Source organism: Amaranthus tricolor, chromosome 12 (genome assembly GCF_026212465.1).
Source record: "Amaranthus tricolor cultivar Red isolate AtriRed21 chromosome 12, ASM2621246v1, whole genome shotgun sequence".
Classification (NCBI taxonomy): domain Eukaryota; kingdom Viridiplantae; phylum Streptophyta; class Magnoliopsida; order Caryophyllales; family Amaranthaceae; genus Amaranthus; species Amaranthus tricolor.
Window position 1 is genome coordinate 2351285 of NC_080058.1, and position 19156 is coordinate 2370440.

At 28.9% G+C, this 19156-nt stretch overlaps 1 protein-coding gene across 1 annotated transcript; it reads left to right on the plus strand.

Annotated features, from left to right (window-relative positions):
- Positions 1 to 10936: 10936 nt before the first annotated feature.
- On the plus strand, positions 10937 to 16429 carry LOC130796780 (uncharacterized). Its single transcript, XM_057659175.1, has 5 exons — positions 10937 to 11431; positions 12952 to 13263; positions 13788 to 13970; positions 14540 to 14758; positions 15721 to 16429. The coding sequence occupies exons 1-5, from the start codon at positions 11012 to 11014 to the stop codon at positions 16120 to 16122; spliced, it is 1536 nt and encodes a 511-aa protein (XP_057515158.1). The 5' UTR covers positions 10937 to 11011; the 3' UTR covers positions 16123 to 16429.
- The last annotated feature ends 2727 nt before the right edge of the window (positions 16430 to 19156 follow it).

Below are 19156 nucleotides of genomic sequence, written 5' to 3' on the forward strand. Positions count from 1 at the left end.
ATCTAATTTGAATTATTTGATATTTGATTTTAAAAATTAGATAATTTATTCAATTTTTGAAAATTGAATAATTTGGACCGAGTATCGAGTTTACAAACCGGATTCGAATTCTGATCAGGGTATTTGCAAAATTGGATATCCGATTTTCTAACTTTTTTATTATTTTATTTTTTTATTCAATATATATATGTAGGTTTTTTCTATAAGAAAATTCTTTTATATTGTCTATGTGTATATGTGACTGTTTAGCCCTCCTTTAAGGGCTTATAATTTTTTAAAATCTATATATATATTTAAATGATAAATTATTTCTATATAGAAAAACAGCCCAAAGCGCATCAATTTTAACATAATATTTCTCCATAATCAGCTTGTTAATATTGGGGGTATTATTTATAATCAACTTGCTAAAATTGGAGTAGTAATTAATGGCTTTTTGTTTGAAAAAAAAATAACTATTTTAAGTAACTACTAGTACTTTGTAGTTAATGTTGATTTATTATTTTAAAAAAATTCTCTATGAGAATCGTTGAATTTGAATGTACTTAACCGAGTAATGTGTTTTGTTAATTTAGTGGTATATTTACATGGTTAATTAGGTTTATTAAACAAGTTAGCATTTGGTCTCGTACAGAAAACTATTTGTCACTTCAAAAATCAGAACCAAATATCTTAAGGTTTTGTACGTACGTGTTGTTTTTTTTTTTTTTTTTATAAAGTATAAATTTTTAAGGAGGTTGCACTTTATACCAAATACTATCTGATTTATAATTTGAGTTCAAACATGTAAATTAATTTGAGCCAAATCAAATTCTAAACATTGTGTCAATATAATTTGAGTCTGAACATGTTAAATTAATTTGAAAATCGTCCCTTGGTTTGATTCGTTGGAGCATACACTATGTACTCCAAAAAAAGTTCAAAAATCATAATTGTGAATAATAAGTAAATAAATATTGAAAGACATACTTTTTATATCCCGTAATTTTTGCTACAAGTACACTGCACAATCTATGTAAACACTAGAAAAAGAGAAATGGAAAAGCGAATACTGATTCAAAAATAATTTAAAAGTGTGAATGATAATTGAAGAACACGTATAAGTTATTGCTAAAATTAAAAATATAATAAATTCCACAAAATAAATGAAAATTATAGCACAAAGTCATAAAATAGTGGGATTGAAATAACTCATATTATATCCTCTAGCTTGACTTATTGACTTATTGTTGGTCGCCCATACATAGACCATTAGGCGTACAATGGCCAATGGGTAGCCGAATAGGAGTAAATTATTATCCTTATTGTGATCCATCATCGAATAAAGATAAAGAAAGAACACATGCAATGGTTAATGGTGTACGTTTGAAAGTGTTCAACAGTTTGTATAAATTATATTTTATATCTTTTATGGTACCTCTAAATATAAAATTCACAAATTCAAATTACAAAAATAAATAATAGTGTAACAGTAACACATGCATAAAGTATCACAGACATACGTACAATAAAATTAAATCCTTCCCTTTAATTCATACACTGATGCTCTCTCTATTAAGGAAGGAGATTCACTCCAGCTTCATCAGTCTAGAAAGATAATGACAAGTAGATCATTTATACGTCTGTATAAATATGAAAACCGAGGAAAGTAATAAGTATATACTCTTACTATTCTAATTAAATAATACATTTTGATTTTGCATAATACTTGTCCATATATTACAAAATATTTTAATTGACCTTGGTTCAAAATTATAAGGAATTAGTGTAGAAACTCGAGCAATGTACGGTTTTATAAGCATCGACATATATCTATATGATATTAAAATGATTATGCCAGAGATATTATGCAGTAGAAACAACTAATTTTGTTAGTTATATGTATAACTTATTTCTGTAATTTTTAAAATTGTCAACAATATATCATGCAATATAATATATTTTCTAATTTTCTCAATTTAACTATAAATAAATGTTCGTCAAATATACTTTTATGGTAGAGATATTGGTTAAGATCAAATTCAAATGTCATGTTTTGTTTCTTAAATAAGTTCTATTTGACAAATTCTCTTTAGTTGTGATATTTGAAATTTTCCAAACTTTTTAGTATAATGTGTAAATAAAATTGATAAAATTGACATTAAAATTAAACTCCTTAACTATATTTTAACCTAAATATAGATAATTAAAAATAAAATACAAATTAATAGCACTTAATAAATTATGTCATAAAAATAAATAATATTTGATTTAAATAAGAGAGTAATATTTTCGAGTCACACAAGTTGACATTTGAATATTATCCACGTTTGCAGCATTAAGTAAGTAAAGTACAAAAATCAAACAGTCTCAATTTGAATAAATATTAATCCTTCCGTGCCATTCAATTTGAAATATTTTTCGTTTTGATCTGTCCCATTTAATTTATATTATTTTTATTTTTTGATAATAGTCCATTAATTTCTTTCAATTTCATCCATGCATTTTAAATCTGTTTTAATTTCATCCATACAATTTATTTTCTCTCTTTATTTATTACCACTTTTTAAAAAATCCTCCTCTTTCGCTTTAATTCAATCTTATCGGGACAAATGAATATTTTTAAAGATAAAAATCCGTGATCAATTATCATATAGCTCCCCTCAAAAATTTCTAATCAATAATCGTGATTTGTAAATCACCACAAAAAGACAAAAAAACAACAATAAAATAACAATACCAAAAAAATAAATTAAAATTTCAAAACTTTCACCCGATTAAATCCTGCCACATAAGAGTGATTTATTAAACTCACAAATAATCATTATTTAGTAATAATTTCTCAATTCCCCTTTCCTCTACCGTGTAACAATGAAAAGAATTAATCAAGTACAATCACATAATGCCAAATCATTTCTTTAGATTAGGTGGAATCATAGCATATCTAAGTTACAGCTACAAACTCCCATCATATAAGCCACTCTCATGGACTATTTAATAATTTCATTCTCATTATTTTACTTTCAACTTGAAGTTAATACTACTTAGTACTAGCTACTACTTTTATATTTTTTTTTTCACCTCAATTTTTTGACATACTTTTATTTTCAAATTAATATTAATTTAGAAACTATTTTCAACTTATTTTCATTCAAATTCATTTATTTTTATGTTCATCATTCTCACTTAGATGTTTTTACTACTCTATTAATTCAATTTCAAACTGAGAAGGACATATTCCTTTTATAAGTTTATTTTGAAAACAATAAATAGTGACGGTGTACAAGCTCTATTTCATGTGCAAATCGATGGCTATACTCTATAGTTTAAGGTGACAAAATATTATATAGATTAACTTACCATCATTATAAACTTTTGATTGAGGTGATTTATAGACATGATGTTAAAAGAAATATATCAAAAAGATCGCAGGTTCAAATTTCATATGATCCATATATGTTTCAGGTGGAATATTTAGCATCATGTATGAGAAACACATGTGTTACATTCGCATTTCTAGCTCAAAAGACTTTCTTATTAGGGGAATTCATATTGTATATAACATAATACAAGACTTTAACAATCAGTTTAAGTTTTTAATAAAGTTGATTAATTCTTAATCTAAAATAAATAATTACATTTCTTAAAAGCTAATAAATGAAATAAATATAAGCTACTCCCTCCGTTCCATTGAATTTGCAATATTTTTCATTTTGGTTCGTCCCACTTAATTTGCATCATTTTTATTTTTGGGTGATGGTTCACCACTTTCTTTTAATCTCATTCATACATTTTAACTCTCTTTTAATTTCATTCACACAATTCATTTTCTCTCTTCATTTATTATCACATCCTTATAAATTATCCACGTTCTCTTTAATGCAAATAAAAAACGACAAAGAGAGTATACTATTGTATTTAACCTCCTATATTTTGATATTCTTACGATCAAATTAATATCCTATATCAAAAGAAGAATATAATAGGAGTACCTAAATTTCAGTAGTGGAAAAAAGAACATGGGAACTTGTAGACTGTAGATGAAATTCACTGAATAAACACATACAGCTAGCTTGAAATATTTCAGCAATTTACCTAGAAATGTGGGACCTGCAACGGTAAAAATCTAATATGATTAGAGTTTTTTTTACTAGAAATTCAGAACCCTGTCGTTTTAACTGTTGTTCTTCAGCTTCTCAAGTTCTCACGTCTGTATTCACTTGGAAACTAGCTTAGCTAGGTAGGACTTGTTTGTTATGCCATTATACTCCACTATATATTCCACCCTCTTTAAATGCTAAGAATCACTACTTTGGTTTTTATTTTTTGGGTTTTATAAAACGCATGAGACAGTCTTATTATAAGAGAGCGCCTCATAAATTAAATAGTTCAATAAATATAAATTATCAGCATATGAGCTTCTTGTTTTAAGCTCATTTCATTGAGAGATAATCTCTCACAAAAATACGTAGTTTTTCATAAAAATATTCTCATTTTTTTTTTTTTTGCATATAACATTATTTTATATACACAGGTCGACCTAACATAAATCATGATATGTAATTAAGCATATGAGCTATTTATAACTTTAAATATATTTCAACTAATTAAAATAATAGTTATGTAAATAAAAATCAACATAATTTAGTTTGATTAAACACAAAATAATTAGTGAACGTACAACCAAGTTTTTGAATTTAAAGGGACAATATCTTATCTTGTGCATGTGTGTGGCATGCATGCAATATCGCTCCTCTATTGGTTCCATTGTAATGAAATTAGCAAGCAAAGAATGGACCACGGCACATAAATAAGAGGCTCAGTGAGTAGTACATATATCCCTATTCATTACATTCATAAATCTCATTACTATACATTCTCTCATTTTAGTAAAACTTGTACATTTGGACTGTATTTTTTTGAAAAGAATTTTACATTCACAACTTTATTTATATTGCACTCCTATTTGTAATGAGCAGTTCAAAGAACCAAGATGCTGAATTTGTTACAAATTAATGACTGACCGTTCAGTTTTTGCGATTTATGATAAATTTATTATTTGTATGTGGCTTTCATGTAAATTAGTGAGTTTGAAATGCTGTTAAAAGCAAGGACGGATCTATGTTCAGTTAATGATGTCAATTGACAACATAAGCTTATGTATTAAACCATATATTTAGAGACATTATTAATTATGTGTGATGATTAAGTTAATGGGAGCTTTGCAATGTGACAATATATTATATTGACTCGGGTTCAAATTTCTACTCATTAAGCATATTTTTTTCAAATAATTTCGATATTATTTGATTTTGTTCAAGATTTGTGACTAGGTGTAAGCAATTATACTTTCTTGCACTCGTTACAGTAGATCAACAAATTGTTGAACTTTAAACCATTAGAATGAGATATTAATTTTTATATAAATTCAGAAAGAAATGTGAAGGCGTAACAATGAAGATCAACCGTATGAATCAATACAAATTGATGTGAGTAACCATCATAAATAAATACAACAAATTTTAATTTTTTTAGATCAGATTGTTTCCTTTTTTAACTATGTCTCAAACAATAGATATGTTTAGTAACTTACTTTTAGTTGACTTTTGACGTTTTTAATTGTATTGATAAATAATTTAATTTAGATTAGTTAAAGTTAACTTTTGAGTCAAAATCAAAAATTAACCATGAGTAATTTATTTAATTAACTTTTAATTTTTTAATCCATCTATTCATTAATAGTGAAAAAACCAATATTATTAATTTTTCAAACAAATACTCCTAATAAGCTGAACAACAAACAATTAATTATCAAAACATCAAGAATAACTTAAGTGAAAATTGAGATGGAAAAGTGGTGTTTACTCGAGTGGAAACCATGCAGGAGCTAATTGGTGCAGTAGGAGTAGATTACACATTTACACTATACTAGTATAAATATACTGTAGTAGTGTATTTAATATTTTGTGTCTTTTAGCATGCAGTGAATGAAAATTGAATACTAGTAGAGTATATCAGTACAATTATTTAATTACTGGTATAGTACTTCTACTATTGACAAAATTAAATCATTTAAAAATTAACACCCAATGTGTATTTTTGTGACTTCGGAGCCTGCTGTCTGCTGCCTCTTAAAATGGAAAATATAATCACAGATTGGACATGAAATTGACGTATTTTGACAGATTCCAGTCCATCTATGAGAGAGAAATAAATAGTGAGGAATTGGGGAATGATTAGTGGTATTTACTGTCAGACTAGAAAATTTTCTGTATTAGAGTATTGTTAGTTTATAGTACAAAATATCATTATTAGTCGAGTATAATTAAGTTAAATAAAATGAAAGACTATTCATAACAATCAGATTTCGCTGTAGATATTTTGTGGGGAATAAGAAAAGGTAAAAATAAACCCGATCCTTAAATTTCGCCACCCTTTTCATTTTATCGCCACCCCCTCCAAATGAAATTACGAATTTGCCCCTGATTTTTAAAAAATTACAATTTTGCCACTCATTTCAAATTTCTTATTTATAATAATAATAATAATAATAATAATAATTATTATTATTATTATTATTATTATTACTATTATTATTATTAATTTTATTTATATTCTTTTTTAAGAATATAAAAAGTTAATTATTATTATTATTATTATTATTATTATTATTATTATTATTATTACTATTATTATTATTAATTTTATTTATATTCTTTTTTAAGAATATAAAAAGTTAATTATTATTATTATTATTATTATTATTATTATAAATAAGAAATTTGTAAGGAGTGGCAATTTTGTAATTTTTTAAACTTCAGGGGCAAATACGTAATTTCGTGGAAAGGGGGGTGACGATAAAATGAAAAGAGGTGGCGAAATTTAGTAACTCCCAAAATAAATGATGCGGAGTAGTGAGAGAAATAGTGTAGGTGATAACAAATATTTCTTCCTAGCTAATATACTTGTTATATTAAGGATATGGATATATTCAAGATTAGTTAAAGTAGAATTTTGTTTGAATAGTCTAATCATATATTTTTGTACTATTAATTTTTTATAATTTTTAAATGTGTATAGTTTAACATATAAATAATCAAAATATTAGACTGCGTAAAAAGTCAAATATAGCAAGTATAATGAAATGAAAAAAGTAGAATATAAAGACTGTAAGTCATGACAAAAATACAATGGGAAAAAAATTAGTTTGACAATCCCAAAAAAAAGTGAAATAAATTCTATGGAACTGAGGAAGTAAGTATGCATGTAGTACACTCCCTTTGTCGTATTGTGCGGCTTTTGCCATGAGTACAATACTTGTAAAAAATCAAGAAAATACAAAAAAGTTATACAAATGTGATTTATCGAGAAGCTAAGCGAGAGAAATGTTAAAACGAAATGCGAATATAAGTAAAATATATAGATGACTAGAATTAAAGAAAAAATATGGGATATGTCTAAAGGGTATAAATCATAAATGTAACAAATTAAACTTTATCAAATAGATAAAATGAAAAATGTAATAAAAAATCGTCATTAAATAGAATATACAAGCAATTAAGCATTATGAAGTATATAGTCCAATTATGTGAAATTAATTTAGCTTCTACGGCACGTACATCATAAATTATAATTATAATTATGATTATGAAATCTCACTACTAGATAGTTATAACACTAATGATTTGAATTTAATGTTGAAGTATTGGAGAGCATGCAGACTGAAACCGGAACACCACTGTCCACTCACCCTGTCAGCATACTGTGCGTGCTCACTGCTGATTGCTCTTCACTTTGGCTGTCATCCTTTATAATTAGTTTGTGTGTCGTTAAATTGGTAGCATTTAATTGATTTTATTGACTTATGCGGAATATTATATTATTAATTATAACTATTACTATGATTGCGACTATTAATTTAATTATAAATTTGCTATATTTTTACATTTTCTACAAGAGCTTAAAGTGCCTCATTATTTAATCTTCACATTAATTAGGATAAAATAAAATTATATTACTACTTAAATAGCCAATACACTGTATATTATATATTGTCGATTATTAATACACAAGATTATTGTTGATCACTGTATTGGCAAAATAATTATATATACACAAATTAAAATTCTAGCGTATTTAAAAGAAAAATGTCTTTAATTTAAAGATAGAAAGTTCATTAAAAATTTACTACATATCACTGGTTAATTTGTAACTTTATTATATAAAGTTCAAACCATAAAAAATTTTAAATTTCTACCACTTAAATCACTGAACTTTTTTTTTGATTTTTTGCTATATTTAATAGTTGATGTATTATATATTTTAGATTAGTATGTAAGGAGCCCTAATTAAAGTACAACATGTCGAGAGTTTGGAGTGGATGGGGGTTGGCCTCCCTCACACCTGGTTTACGTGGATCAATCATTGCTTAAATTTAACCTAGTGTTACTTGTTGCTAATTTCAAGGAACAACGGAGCAATTTTCCATCAAAATACCTACAAGACAAAATTCTACTCGATTATGTTGATTGAATTTAGGAAGAATAAGGCAAATTATTTGAAATTTATGTATGTTAATGAGAAATGTAAAATAAAAGAAATTTTTAGCTTTTTTTAAAAGACGAGACAGTATTTCGTATTTATATTTAACTCCGTTGTGCACGTCAATTTGCTACACATATTTTTTATCATTCAACTCATGTATTTCGTATTTGTATACATTAAAATTTTTTTCAACAAAGATTTAATTTTTGCTATTATTTCTAGTAGTAGTAATAAGTAAAAAAAATATATAAATCACTTACTTTTTGTGATTTTAAATATCATTTTAATTCCTCTATTGATCATTGAGTGTAGTTGAAGGTGGGATAGAGTGGGGTAGGGACTTGTACAAAAGCACCATCAATTCATACACCAAAATCTAGGAAGATCAAGGTTCACCGTGATTCTTCTAAATATAAATAAATAAATTCAACTACTAAAAATAAATAAATCGTCCTATCATACATTTTCATATTGTGATTAGATGTCTAATTTCACTGATTATTCTTAGTTTGTATTTTATTTTAATAAAAACATATTTAAATGAAATTTTATTTAATTCGTCTCGATATAAATTTTATTAATACAAATTTATATAATTTAAATTTAACTTAATATTAAAGTATCTAAAATTAAAATAATACATTAATAAGTTTACAGAATAAAATTTCATATTTTATTAAAATATAAGGGAGAATTCATCATAGAAAAATGTGGGGGAATCCGTATTAATTGCAAATTGTAATATTGCTTGCATTTGAAATCTCTGTTCTTTCAGAAAATCGAGGCTGCACGCCTCTCACTCTTTACCCTGCGTTTACTATGCACACAAGGCTGCCATTGTGTTTCCCATCTGTATTTTCTTTTCTAAATATTAATTTAATTCTACATAGTTGTGGACTAAAAAAAAAGATAATTCTAGTTTGACTAGGAGATTTACTATTGTCGTTATCCTATTCATTCTCAAATTCGAGTTTATTATGACAACATTAATCAAACACGAATTGATTAGCAATTGATTTGAAATAAATCCGCGATTATGACAAACCATGCCTCTATCAATAAATATAAAAGTATATATAATTTAGTAAAATTTCATCTATGTGTAGGCATAACACTCACATAACGAATAGATAAAGTTATTTAAACAATTTAAATTATCTAATTTTTTTTTTTAACTCACATAACACTCAATATTTTTGTGTAAGCATAAGAGTAATTTGGAACAACTCTTTAACTCGAGGATTAGTTCTGAAGTATGATGGATAAAAAACACAAAGTATAAGAATTTTAAACTACAAAAAATTAATTATTATAGAAATAAATTATACTTCCTCTGTTTCATATCACTTGCAACATTTACTTTTCACATAGTCCAATGTACTAATTCAAGTTTTAATATATCTAATCATATATAATAAAAAATAATAAAATTTTGATATTAAAAATCCTAGCTTCGAGACAAATCAAACAAAATCACACTTGACTATATTTTAACTTATAGATTAAGAATTAATTACAAATTAAGAATAATGAGTGATTAATATTGTGACTAATTTGAAACGAAAAAAAGTATAATATAATTAATACATTCCACAATTTTAACTTGTTATATTTCGAAAAACCTTTAAATCAAAACAACGTTGAACAATTCATTAGATATTACCATTACTTTGACCTTTAGCACATGTACCGGTGGCCTTGTGGGGATGCACAAGTGACAAGCCATTAACTTAACCAACAATTGAATGAGAACATAGAAGAAGAACATGACACTAAATTAGTTGAGCCCACATCATACATATTAGTATACTCTAAATTAGTTGAGCCATTAACATAGTTTTATATTGTTAATTTTTATTAATTTTTGACTTTTTCTTTGGTCAAAATATTCAAAAAAGGCTTTTAAACAAGCTTTTAAACCAATATTGCAAAGCTAACTTAGTAGTTTTCATTGGCTATTAGTTTACTTTTCTCTAATGAATAAACAATAGTCAATACCCAATAAATAATTTTTACCAAACATCTCTTTAACAGCTGACTTAAACAGTTAGTTTAAATAGCTTACTTATAAGCCAATAATTTCAATTATCAAATCAATCAATAATTTCAGCCAATAACTCAAAATCTCCAACCAACAACCATTTGCAAAACAAATTTATATTGTCTTTTCTTTCACACATTTGTACAATTTGCAATTACAGCATCCCATTCCTTCCTTGTTTTTTCGCTAGTTGCCCATAAATTAATCTCTCAAATTCCACCAATGGTAAATGGTTACAAAAACCTTCAAAATGGGCCCACTTAACAACACAAAACGGGACCCACTTTTAACTCACAAAACGGGCCCCACATAATCCCCATCCCTCCCCCCTCCTAAACCGTACCGTTATATGCTCTCTATTCAAATTTTTCTCCTACAAAACCCAAAAACATGCACTAAACACAAAGCTACAAAAAGTGCACACAAAATAACACTAACCCATAAAAAATGACCACAGTAAGAAGGCCAAAATGGCACCCACAACCACCACCAACACCAAAAATCATCCACCTTCCACGACGGATCTCTCGCCGGAAAACACCCACAAAAATCGGCTTCATAAAATCAAATTCAAACTCAAACCCATTTCTAAGAAGGCCTCAAACAGGTAAATTAGAGAGTTTATTTGATCAAGAAAGGGCCTTTTCTTACACCATTCCTCCAGTGGTTCTTTTGAACTCAGTTCAAAGAGGTAAAGCTGAAAATGTGCCTGAAAATGAAGAAGAAAAATGGAGGTTTCAAGCTGAAATGTTAAGAGCAGAATGTAATTTCTTGAGGATGGAAAAAGAATTTGTTCATAAGAAATTTGAAAAAGAAAGGGTGTTTCTTGAAAAAAGTTTGAAGTCTGCCGTTCATACTCTTCTCTCTGTATGTATCAGTTTTCTCTCTAATTTATTCACTTTAATTAAAAATATTTTATTGGTTTTTTCTAAATGCGTTTGATTATTAGTATTAAATGATGGTATTGAAAATGAATTTATTTTAGTTTAAATTTCATGTGGTACATGATTTGGGGATCAATATTAATGGTTATTATTGTTGAAGTTAATATGCCATGCAATAGTAATTGATTTCATGCATTTTTTTTTATTATTAAAATTCAAAAATTTATCAAGTGAAACGATGGCAAATAGGCAGAAGCCGCCGCTTAATAATATTAAGTTAATTTTTCATTCGTTTCATCAAGTTTACGTTTGATAAAAAGCTCTCACAATTTTAATCATCAAAGTGTGATTTAACTTAATGATGATGAGGGACTAGACGGTTGTTATTGGAATTCATTAATTGATTAGCAAGTTTTAATGATTCTAACTTCCAAGTAGTAATGTTTTTTAAAGATACTTGCTATTTTATTTTTGGGATTATATATTAGTTCGAAGGATGAGAAGAACTAGGTAAAAACCGAATTCAGGATTTGATCTTTAACTAAGACGAAACCCGATTCTCCATACTTGTATTTCTACCTTTTTTAGGTTTGATTTATTCAAAATTTTCAAAAGCATGATTTACTCAATTTAACAACTCAGTAAATCATGCAAATAAACCTTAAATAATGTTTTTGTTACTGATTGATTTTCTTTTTTGTTGGAATTTCTAATTGATTTTCAGATATTACGCTGTTTATGATTAATCAGCTTATTACAGAAATTTGAATTTGGCAATTATTAGTTACATTTATTTGGAGTTGAACCACTATTTGTCTTGTGGGTGATGTATGTCAGTTGTACTGACTACATTTTTTATTTGCTTCTAATTGTCTTAAACTCTTAATCTTTGCTTTTATTCATCTGACTATATGTTTCAATATCTGGAAGACAAAGCTTAAATTCTTTATTTAGATAGTAAACTCTATGTCCGTCCTAAAAAAAATTCTCAACTTTAGATAATAGAGGAATGTGAAGTCAAAGAAATAGAGGAATGTTGTGGGCAGGGCGTCCTATTTAATTTTAAGCCTTAGATCGAAAAATAATAAGGAATAACCAAACAACTAATATAATACTTTTTTTCTCTTTTTATCGTTGATATTAAAAGTACTTTATAAAAAAAAAGCACAATAACTCGTATTACTTAGCAAAAAATGTAAATAATTATATCTAAATTTAATACAATTAATATCTTGTACATGAAAATAAATTTTTTAAACCCTAAAACATTTGAGGACTTGAGCGGTGCTCTTGCTGATTGACGACCATGTTCATGGGAACATTGACTAGATATAATTTGTCTTCTCTCATTTGAAACTTGTTTAAAATGTCTTATTATATAGCAATGTACTTCAAAATTCTTGTGTGAAAAGATATGCTGTCTTCTGATAGTCCTTTTCAGTATATTTTATGCTAACCTATTGCATGAGTAGTGTGGATTAATTGGTTATTGATAATTCACAGGGAAAGAAGAAAATTCATGAGGGTGAAAGCACAAATTTAGTGCTAGAAAAAGAGATTGAAGAGCTAACATATAAGCTTGTAGAGTTGCAAATAAGCTCTAGGATGAAAAACCCTGAAGCATATAGCTGCAGTAACTTTGATAAACAAGCATCTTTACTTCAGAAAAAACTCGAAAAATATAATGAAGTGCAGGATGATTGTTGTGTTAAGGAAATACCAGAAGTATCAACAGTTAGCCTTCCTGTCAATTGTGTAAGAGATGCAAAGATCTTATGTCAAAGTTCCAGTCGTCGGTCCAGCAGGTTTACTGATGTAAGTCCTATATATACTTATGTCTGTAGCCCCCGAATATTTTATATGCTTTGCAGTGTTCTTTGTGAGCTAGTTTTGCTAGTAAAACTTAGTTCCATCGGTGAAAATCTGATGAAGAATAGAGGGCTTCACTTGTAGTTATAGTGTGGATATCCACAGTTTCAGATTGCTGTAATGGGAATATAATGCATTGATTCCTAGTGTATAAAAATTTCTAGTACCTCTTGATATAAATTGTGTTCATTTTTGGTGAATCCAAAAATTTATAGATTTCTGGCATTAGAGTATGGTAGACTATAGTAAAAGAGTCGTTAGGTTATGTGCACTTCTTATTTATGTGAAGTTGCCGATAGTGTTTGTTGTTTTACAAGGGTAAGTTTTTCTAACGGACCCAGGTAGGGGCTGGGGAGTCTAAATGGGAGTCATTTAATGATATATTTGGCAATCGGCATAATGGACTTCTAGATGAAAATGTGAAAACAATATGAACATTCAAGATGACCATGAATGAATATGATATGCAGGTGGAGACTTTGAGAAAGAAAATGGAGAGATTATCCAAAGGAAAGTTACTAAAGAGAATGGAAGAAGAGTATGGATACATGCTATCTGCTACTGCTAACTATTCCGTATCCAGCTCTGCTTCTACTTCCAAGAGATATGATCATGCTGAATCATCTTCCTACTCATTCCAAAAATCTTCACAGGCATGTTAATTCACTCTTCTTTCCTCAGTGTTAACTGCGCATATAAGTTTTCAATTGTCTACTGATAGAGTATATAATATATTTCGAGACTTAAATCATAAGCTTAAGGCATTTGATTGAGTTAGTTCCTTGACACCTAGTTATAGTAGTATAAAATTTATAAACCGAACTCTTTCTAGCACAAATCAAGTTCCAGTTCGACAATAGTATGGACTCTATGGAATTGATGTGCTGAGTTCTTTGTTGATTAAGGCGGATGATTAATGTTCAACTTCCCAACTTTTTTACCTCTTTTTGCAATTATGGGACCTAAGCACAAGTAAACTAAAGCATAACTAATTTTATAAGACCCTAGGTGTTGTACAGTCGGACACCTTGCACATGTCCAAAACCACACATCATCAACTGTCGTATGCGAACCCATACATGGTTATTTGCCTTTGATCGTATTATCTCAAACTGTTATTGCTTTTGCAATGTTGTGGTCTAATGTTTCTTAAGCTGTTGGTATTTGTTTGTTTGGAAGGACCGAGTAGCTTACCTCTTATGTGGTAAAACATAATCTCCAGGAGGCGAAATCAGGGGAATTGAAACCATGCTCAGGACGTTGTAAAGCTATAGTAAGAAGGATAATAGGGCAAGTAAAAGCCGAGACAGAGCAATGGTCTCAAATGCAAAAGATGCTAAGCCAGGTTCGGGAGGAGATGGAAGAATTGCAAGCTTCTCGCGATTTCTGGGAAGCCCAAGCTCTTGAATCTGAGCAGAAAATCCAAACCATGACTTCCGATGTAAGACTCAAAACAATGTTCATTTTCTCCAAAGTCCTTGAGTTTCAACTTCGATATATTTTACATTATTCCGTATTTTATCTGCATTCAAGCTAACAGTAAATAATTGCAAAGCCCTTGAAATTATAATTAAAGTCTCCTAAAGAGATTTTGAAAGAGTATATAACGTATGAGGCTTCAATTATTAGCTTAAACTTTTGGCTGAGTTGGTTTTTTCACAATGTGCAACGTTTATACAAGGTTAACTAGTGTTTGGTGTAGTAAGGGAGAGTAATAAGTAGATTCACACGACTATACTATTATGGGCCTGTTTATCAGATGACTGTTGGCAAGATTTGTTGGCTAGTTGACCAAAATTATTAGTTGATGGTTGTTTAATAAAGAAAGAGTGAGTCATACAAACAAAGCAAATGCCTTTTGGTTTTGGCTTAATAGTCAGCTAATCAACTGTCTTAAAAGCCATATTTTAACCACATTTTTGACTATTTGATTAATTAATAAGTCAAAAGTCAATCAAAAAGGCGAGCAAACACACTCTATGAGGTTGTTTGGCAAATGATTGTTGGCATTTTATCGACCTTTTTATTAGTTTTTATGCTAGCTGGATTGACCAGCTGTTTAAGGAGTTGTTTGGTAAACAGTTGTTTAAGGAGTTGTTTGGTAAACAGTTGTTTAAGGAGTTGTTTGGTAAAATTAGGTATTAACTGTTGATTTTTTATTAATAAAGCCAATAAACCAAAATTCATTGAAAAAAACTTACAAAGTGGGCGTTTTTCGTTTTGCTTAGAAGTTGGCTAAAAAGTTATTTACCAAATCTTTTTTGGCTTTTCAATCAACTAAAAAGCCAAAAGCTAAAAGCTAACCAAAAAATAATTTACCAAGCAACCCCTATCACCAAGCTCTTTGATATGCAACAATAGAAAACATTAGAGATTGACCCAAGTTATTGTGCTTATGATTAGGTGGAGGAATGGAAGAAAAAGACACTTTCTCTAGAGGTGAGGGAGAATCAACTACAAAGACAAGCACAAGAACTTCAACAGGAGCTTGACAAGTTAAAGGCAGAGAAAAGTTCAGAGTATAATGTTAAAGTGAGTAAAGATCCAGCCCCAATATCACTAGGAGCCCAGCTTGCAAGGGAAAAGAGAATGCTAATGAGTCATAAGAAAGGACAGAAACACCCAAGTGAAACTGCTGACAAAAAAGAAAATGATAACAACGGCGAGAAGAAAGTAGTGCACAAAGATGGAAGCAGAGTGCAGTTGAATCGACATCTATTCAAGGAGATCAGTAATCTGTCACCTTTGGTAAGGCAGAACAGTAGAAGATATGTATACCCTTTGCATAGTCCTAATCATTCCTGAAATAGTACATTTGAGAGGTTTACTGAGGTTTAGGAATAAGAGTAATTTCTATGATTATAGGCAGACTTATTTTGGAAGAAGGTAAGGGGTTTGAAACAGAGGATATGTATACCCTTTGTGTAGTCTTTTAGCCCTGTTGCAAGGGCGGATCCAAGGATCCGACTCTGCCGGTTTGCCTATGGCAAACAATTACAGTTAGTGATAAAGTGGTGATAATTGGAAATGAGTTTTGGCTCTTTAGTACTTTTTTATGGACTTTCTTATGTACTATCTATTTCAATGAAACAATGACGTGTCATTATCATAATCAGAGTGGCTCCTGGTTAGGAAAGATTAAGGGTGTGTTCGGATGGAAGAAAATGGAGGGAAAGGAAGGAGAGGGATTTGAGGGAGAAATAATCTCTTTTTGGATAGCAAAATGAAAGGAAGAGAATTGGAAGGATTTGAAAGATACTTTTTGTTAAGATTTCAATCTCTATAGAATTGGAAAGATTTGAAGGGAAAACTCCCATCTCCCTTTCTTTCCCTTTCATTCCCTCCTATACAAACAAAAGCTATTTCCCTTCCCTTCCCTTCCTTCTCCTTCCCTTCCTTTCTTTTCTCTCCAAAATTGTTATCCAAACATAGTGTAAAGGAATGGATGATGTACACATGCATCTACAACTTCATATGAACAAAGACATGAAATATGCATCGAGTGTATGCATTTTAAACACGCCCTCGAACCATATAACTTCAAAGAGGAACTAAAATATGATCTCTGGCGACTTTGTATGTCAACCATTCCCATTTCCTTCCTCATTGCCGTGGTCTCATGTAAATGTTGGGACTCTATTTAAATGAATAGGTTATTTAGGGGCCAAGCCTTGTTGAGCCGCATAAAAGATCCGTCCATGTTTCTCGTCAAATTGGCTTTTGATATCACGTCAAGAAATCAACTTAATTAAAAACTTACGCTAATGCTTAAATCCCAAAATAAGTAAAAAATAATTAACTGATCACTAATTTGCATTTCTACAAATACATATTGGCACACACCTTAACTCAAAGAATATTGGGCAACTATGTTAAAATATAAAAAAATTGAAAATCAACATTGATCAATAACATTATCACCTTAAGATTATAATTTTATATCTCCAAAAAAAAAATAAAAGATTATAATTTTATAATATATAATAAAGTATTTTTTATTGTAAATTTTTAACACCATACAATAATAAAATAAGAATTATACTCTATCTATCCGTCCAATGATTGCTATATTTAATCTTAAAATATATATATATATATATATATATATATATATATATATATATATATATATATATATATATATATATATATATATATATATATATATATATATATATATATATATATATATACATATATATATATATATATATATATATATATATATTCCATAACCGTTACTAGGAGTAGAAGGTGGTCTTTCAATCCTGAAGTTCACCAATAACCTTTACATAAAATTCACGAAAGTATATCTTAATGTCGGCAGGCGGTGGCGAATCGGAGGGAGAATGATGACCCTTACTTGGGGAAGAAGGTGGTCTTACAATGCCCTTGGTTAGGGTAGAAAACACTATACCTGTCTTTCTTACATGAGTTGGTGGGACGTAGGGAAAATTATGACGCTTACTTGGAGAAGAAGATGGCACTGTACTGCTCTTGGGTAGGGCAGAAAACACTAAGCTCACATGAAAAGTTGTTATGATAATCAAGCATAACAAAAGTAGTGTCCTACAGTTTTAAGGTACTCATTTTTGGGTTTAAAAATGTAAGAGAGTTAATGAAGATTAAATTATAATGATAAAGAATTGGAATTGATTATATTGACTCATTTTCATTGATAAACTTTACAGATGTATATATAATAATAATAATACCAGAGTCCAGAAGGAAGATCAATGTACAGAAATATTCTAATAAGGGCAAGAAATTAATTATCTAATCAAGATCAGGATCACTATACATAATATTGAAGATCATAATCATCCCAAGTGATTTGGGTTGAATAACAAAGAATTGTGTTTTGTCTCTGTTGAAACATATAACACTTTAGAGATCTTGAATTTAATTCTCGCAGCATATCTATTTCCCTCGGTCTGCTTAACACTTAAAAAGGAAATGGTGTAAATTAAGAGGGACAAAAAGAGAATCAGTTATCACTAACGGCTTGTTGGTCGTAGGTATTAAATGGTGGAAAAAGTAATGAAAAATTAGTATAATTTGGTAGAAAAATCACTTGACAAGTTAAATGGGCATACTTGTTCTCCTCCAATCACCTCATTTTCTTCACAAAAGTCATTCCAATGCATTACTATATGAATATGTGGTATTAGGTGATAATGAAAAATTGTGAACAATTTTTTTATGATCAAATTTCATTACCATGAAAATAACATGGTGCTTCTCATGACAATTTACACTACAAATCATTCCCATTACTATTGTTTAATACTAACAACCAAACCGGCCGTAAATAGTTGTTAGGTAGTGTGAACATTATATCTACTATGCATGCAAGAGGTCCCAAGATTAAAACATTGTCTTGGGAAACAATTTACTCTAGACTCCAAAGTCCAAACCAGTCCATCTTGATCCAAACAAATTAAAGTATATAATCCAATCAATCGGTTTCAATGATCGATACAAGTTAATGAGAAGCATATGATACAAAAGTTTCACAACTGTAGGAATAAAGGTGAGGAGTATTTTAGGAGAAGAAAAGAAAATAGAGAAAAAAGAGATCATTTAGGAGAACAGATTAAACCTTTCCTACGTTTTCTCTGCTTCTCTGATAATTTAAGCATCCTAACTTTTCTCAGAGAAATCCTTAATGATCTCTTTTTCCTCTATTTTCTTTTCTTCTCCTAAAAATACTCCTCACCTTTATTCCTACAATTGCCATCAAAGAAACAATAATATCAGGCTTCATAGACTCAAGTGATAAGGTATACTATAAAAAATTGTCTAAGGGAGAAATTATGATCTTACCTCCGCCATTACT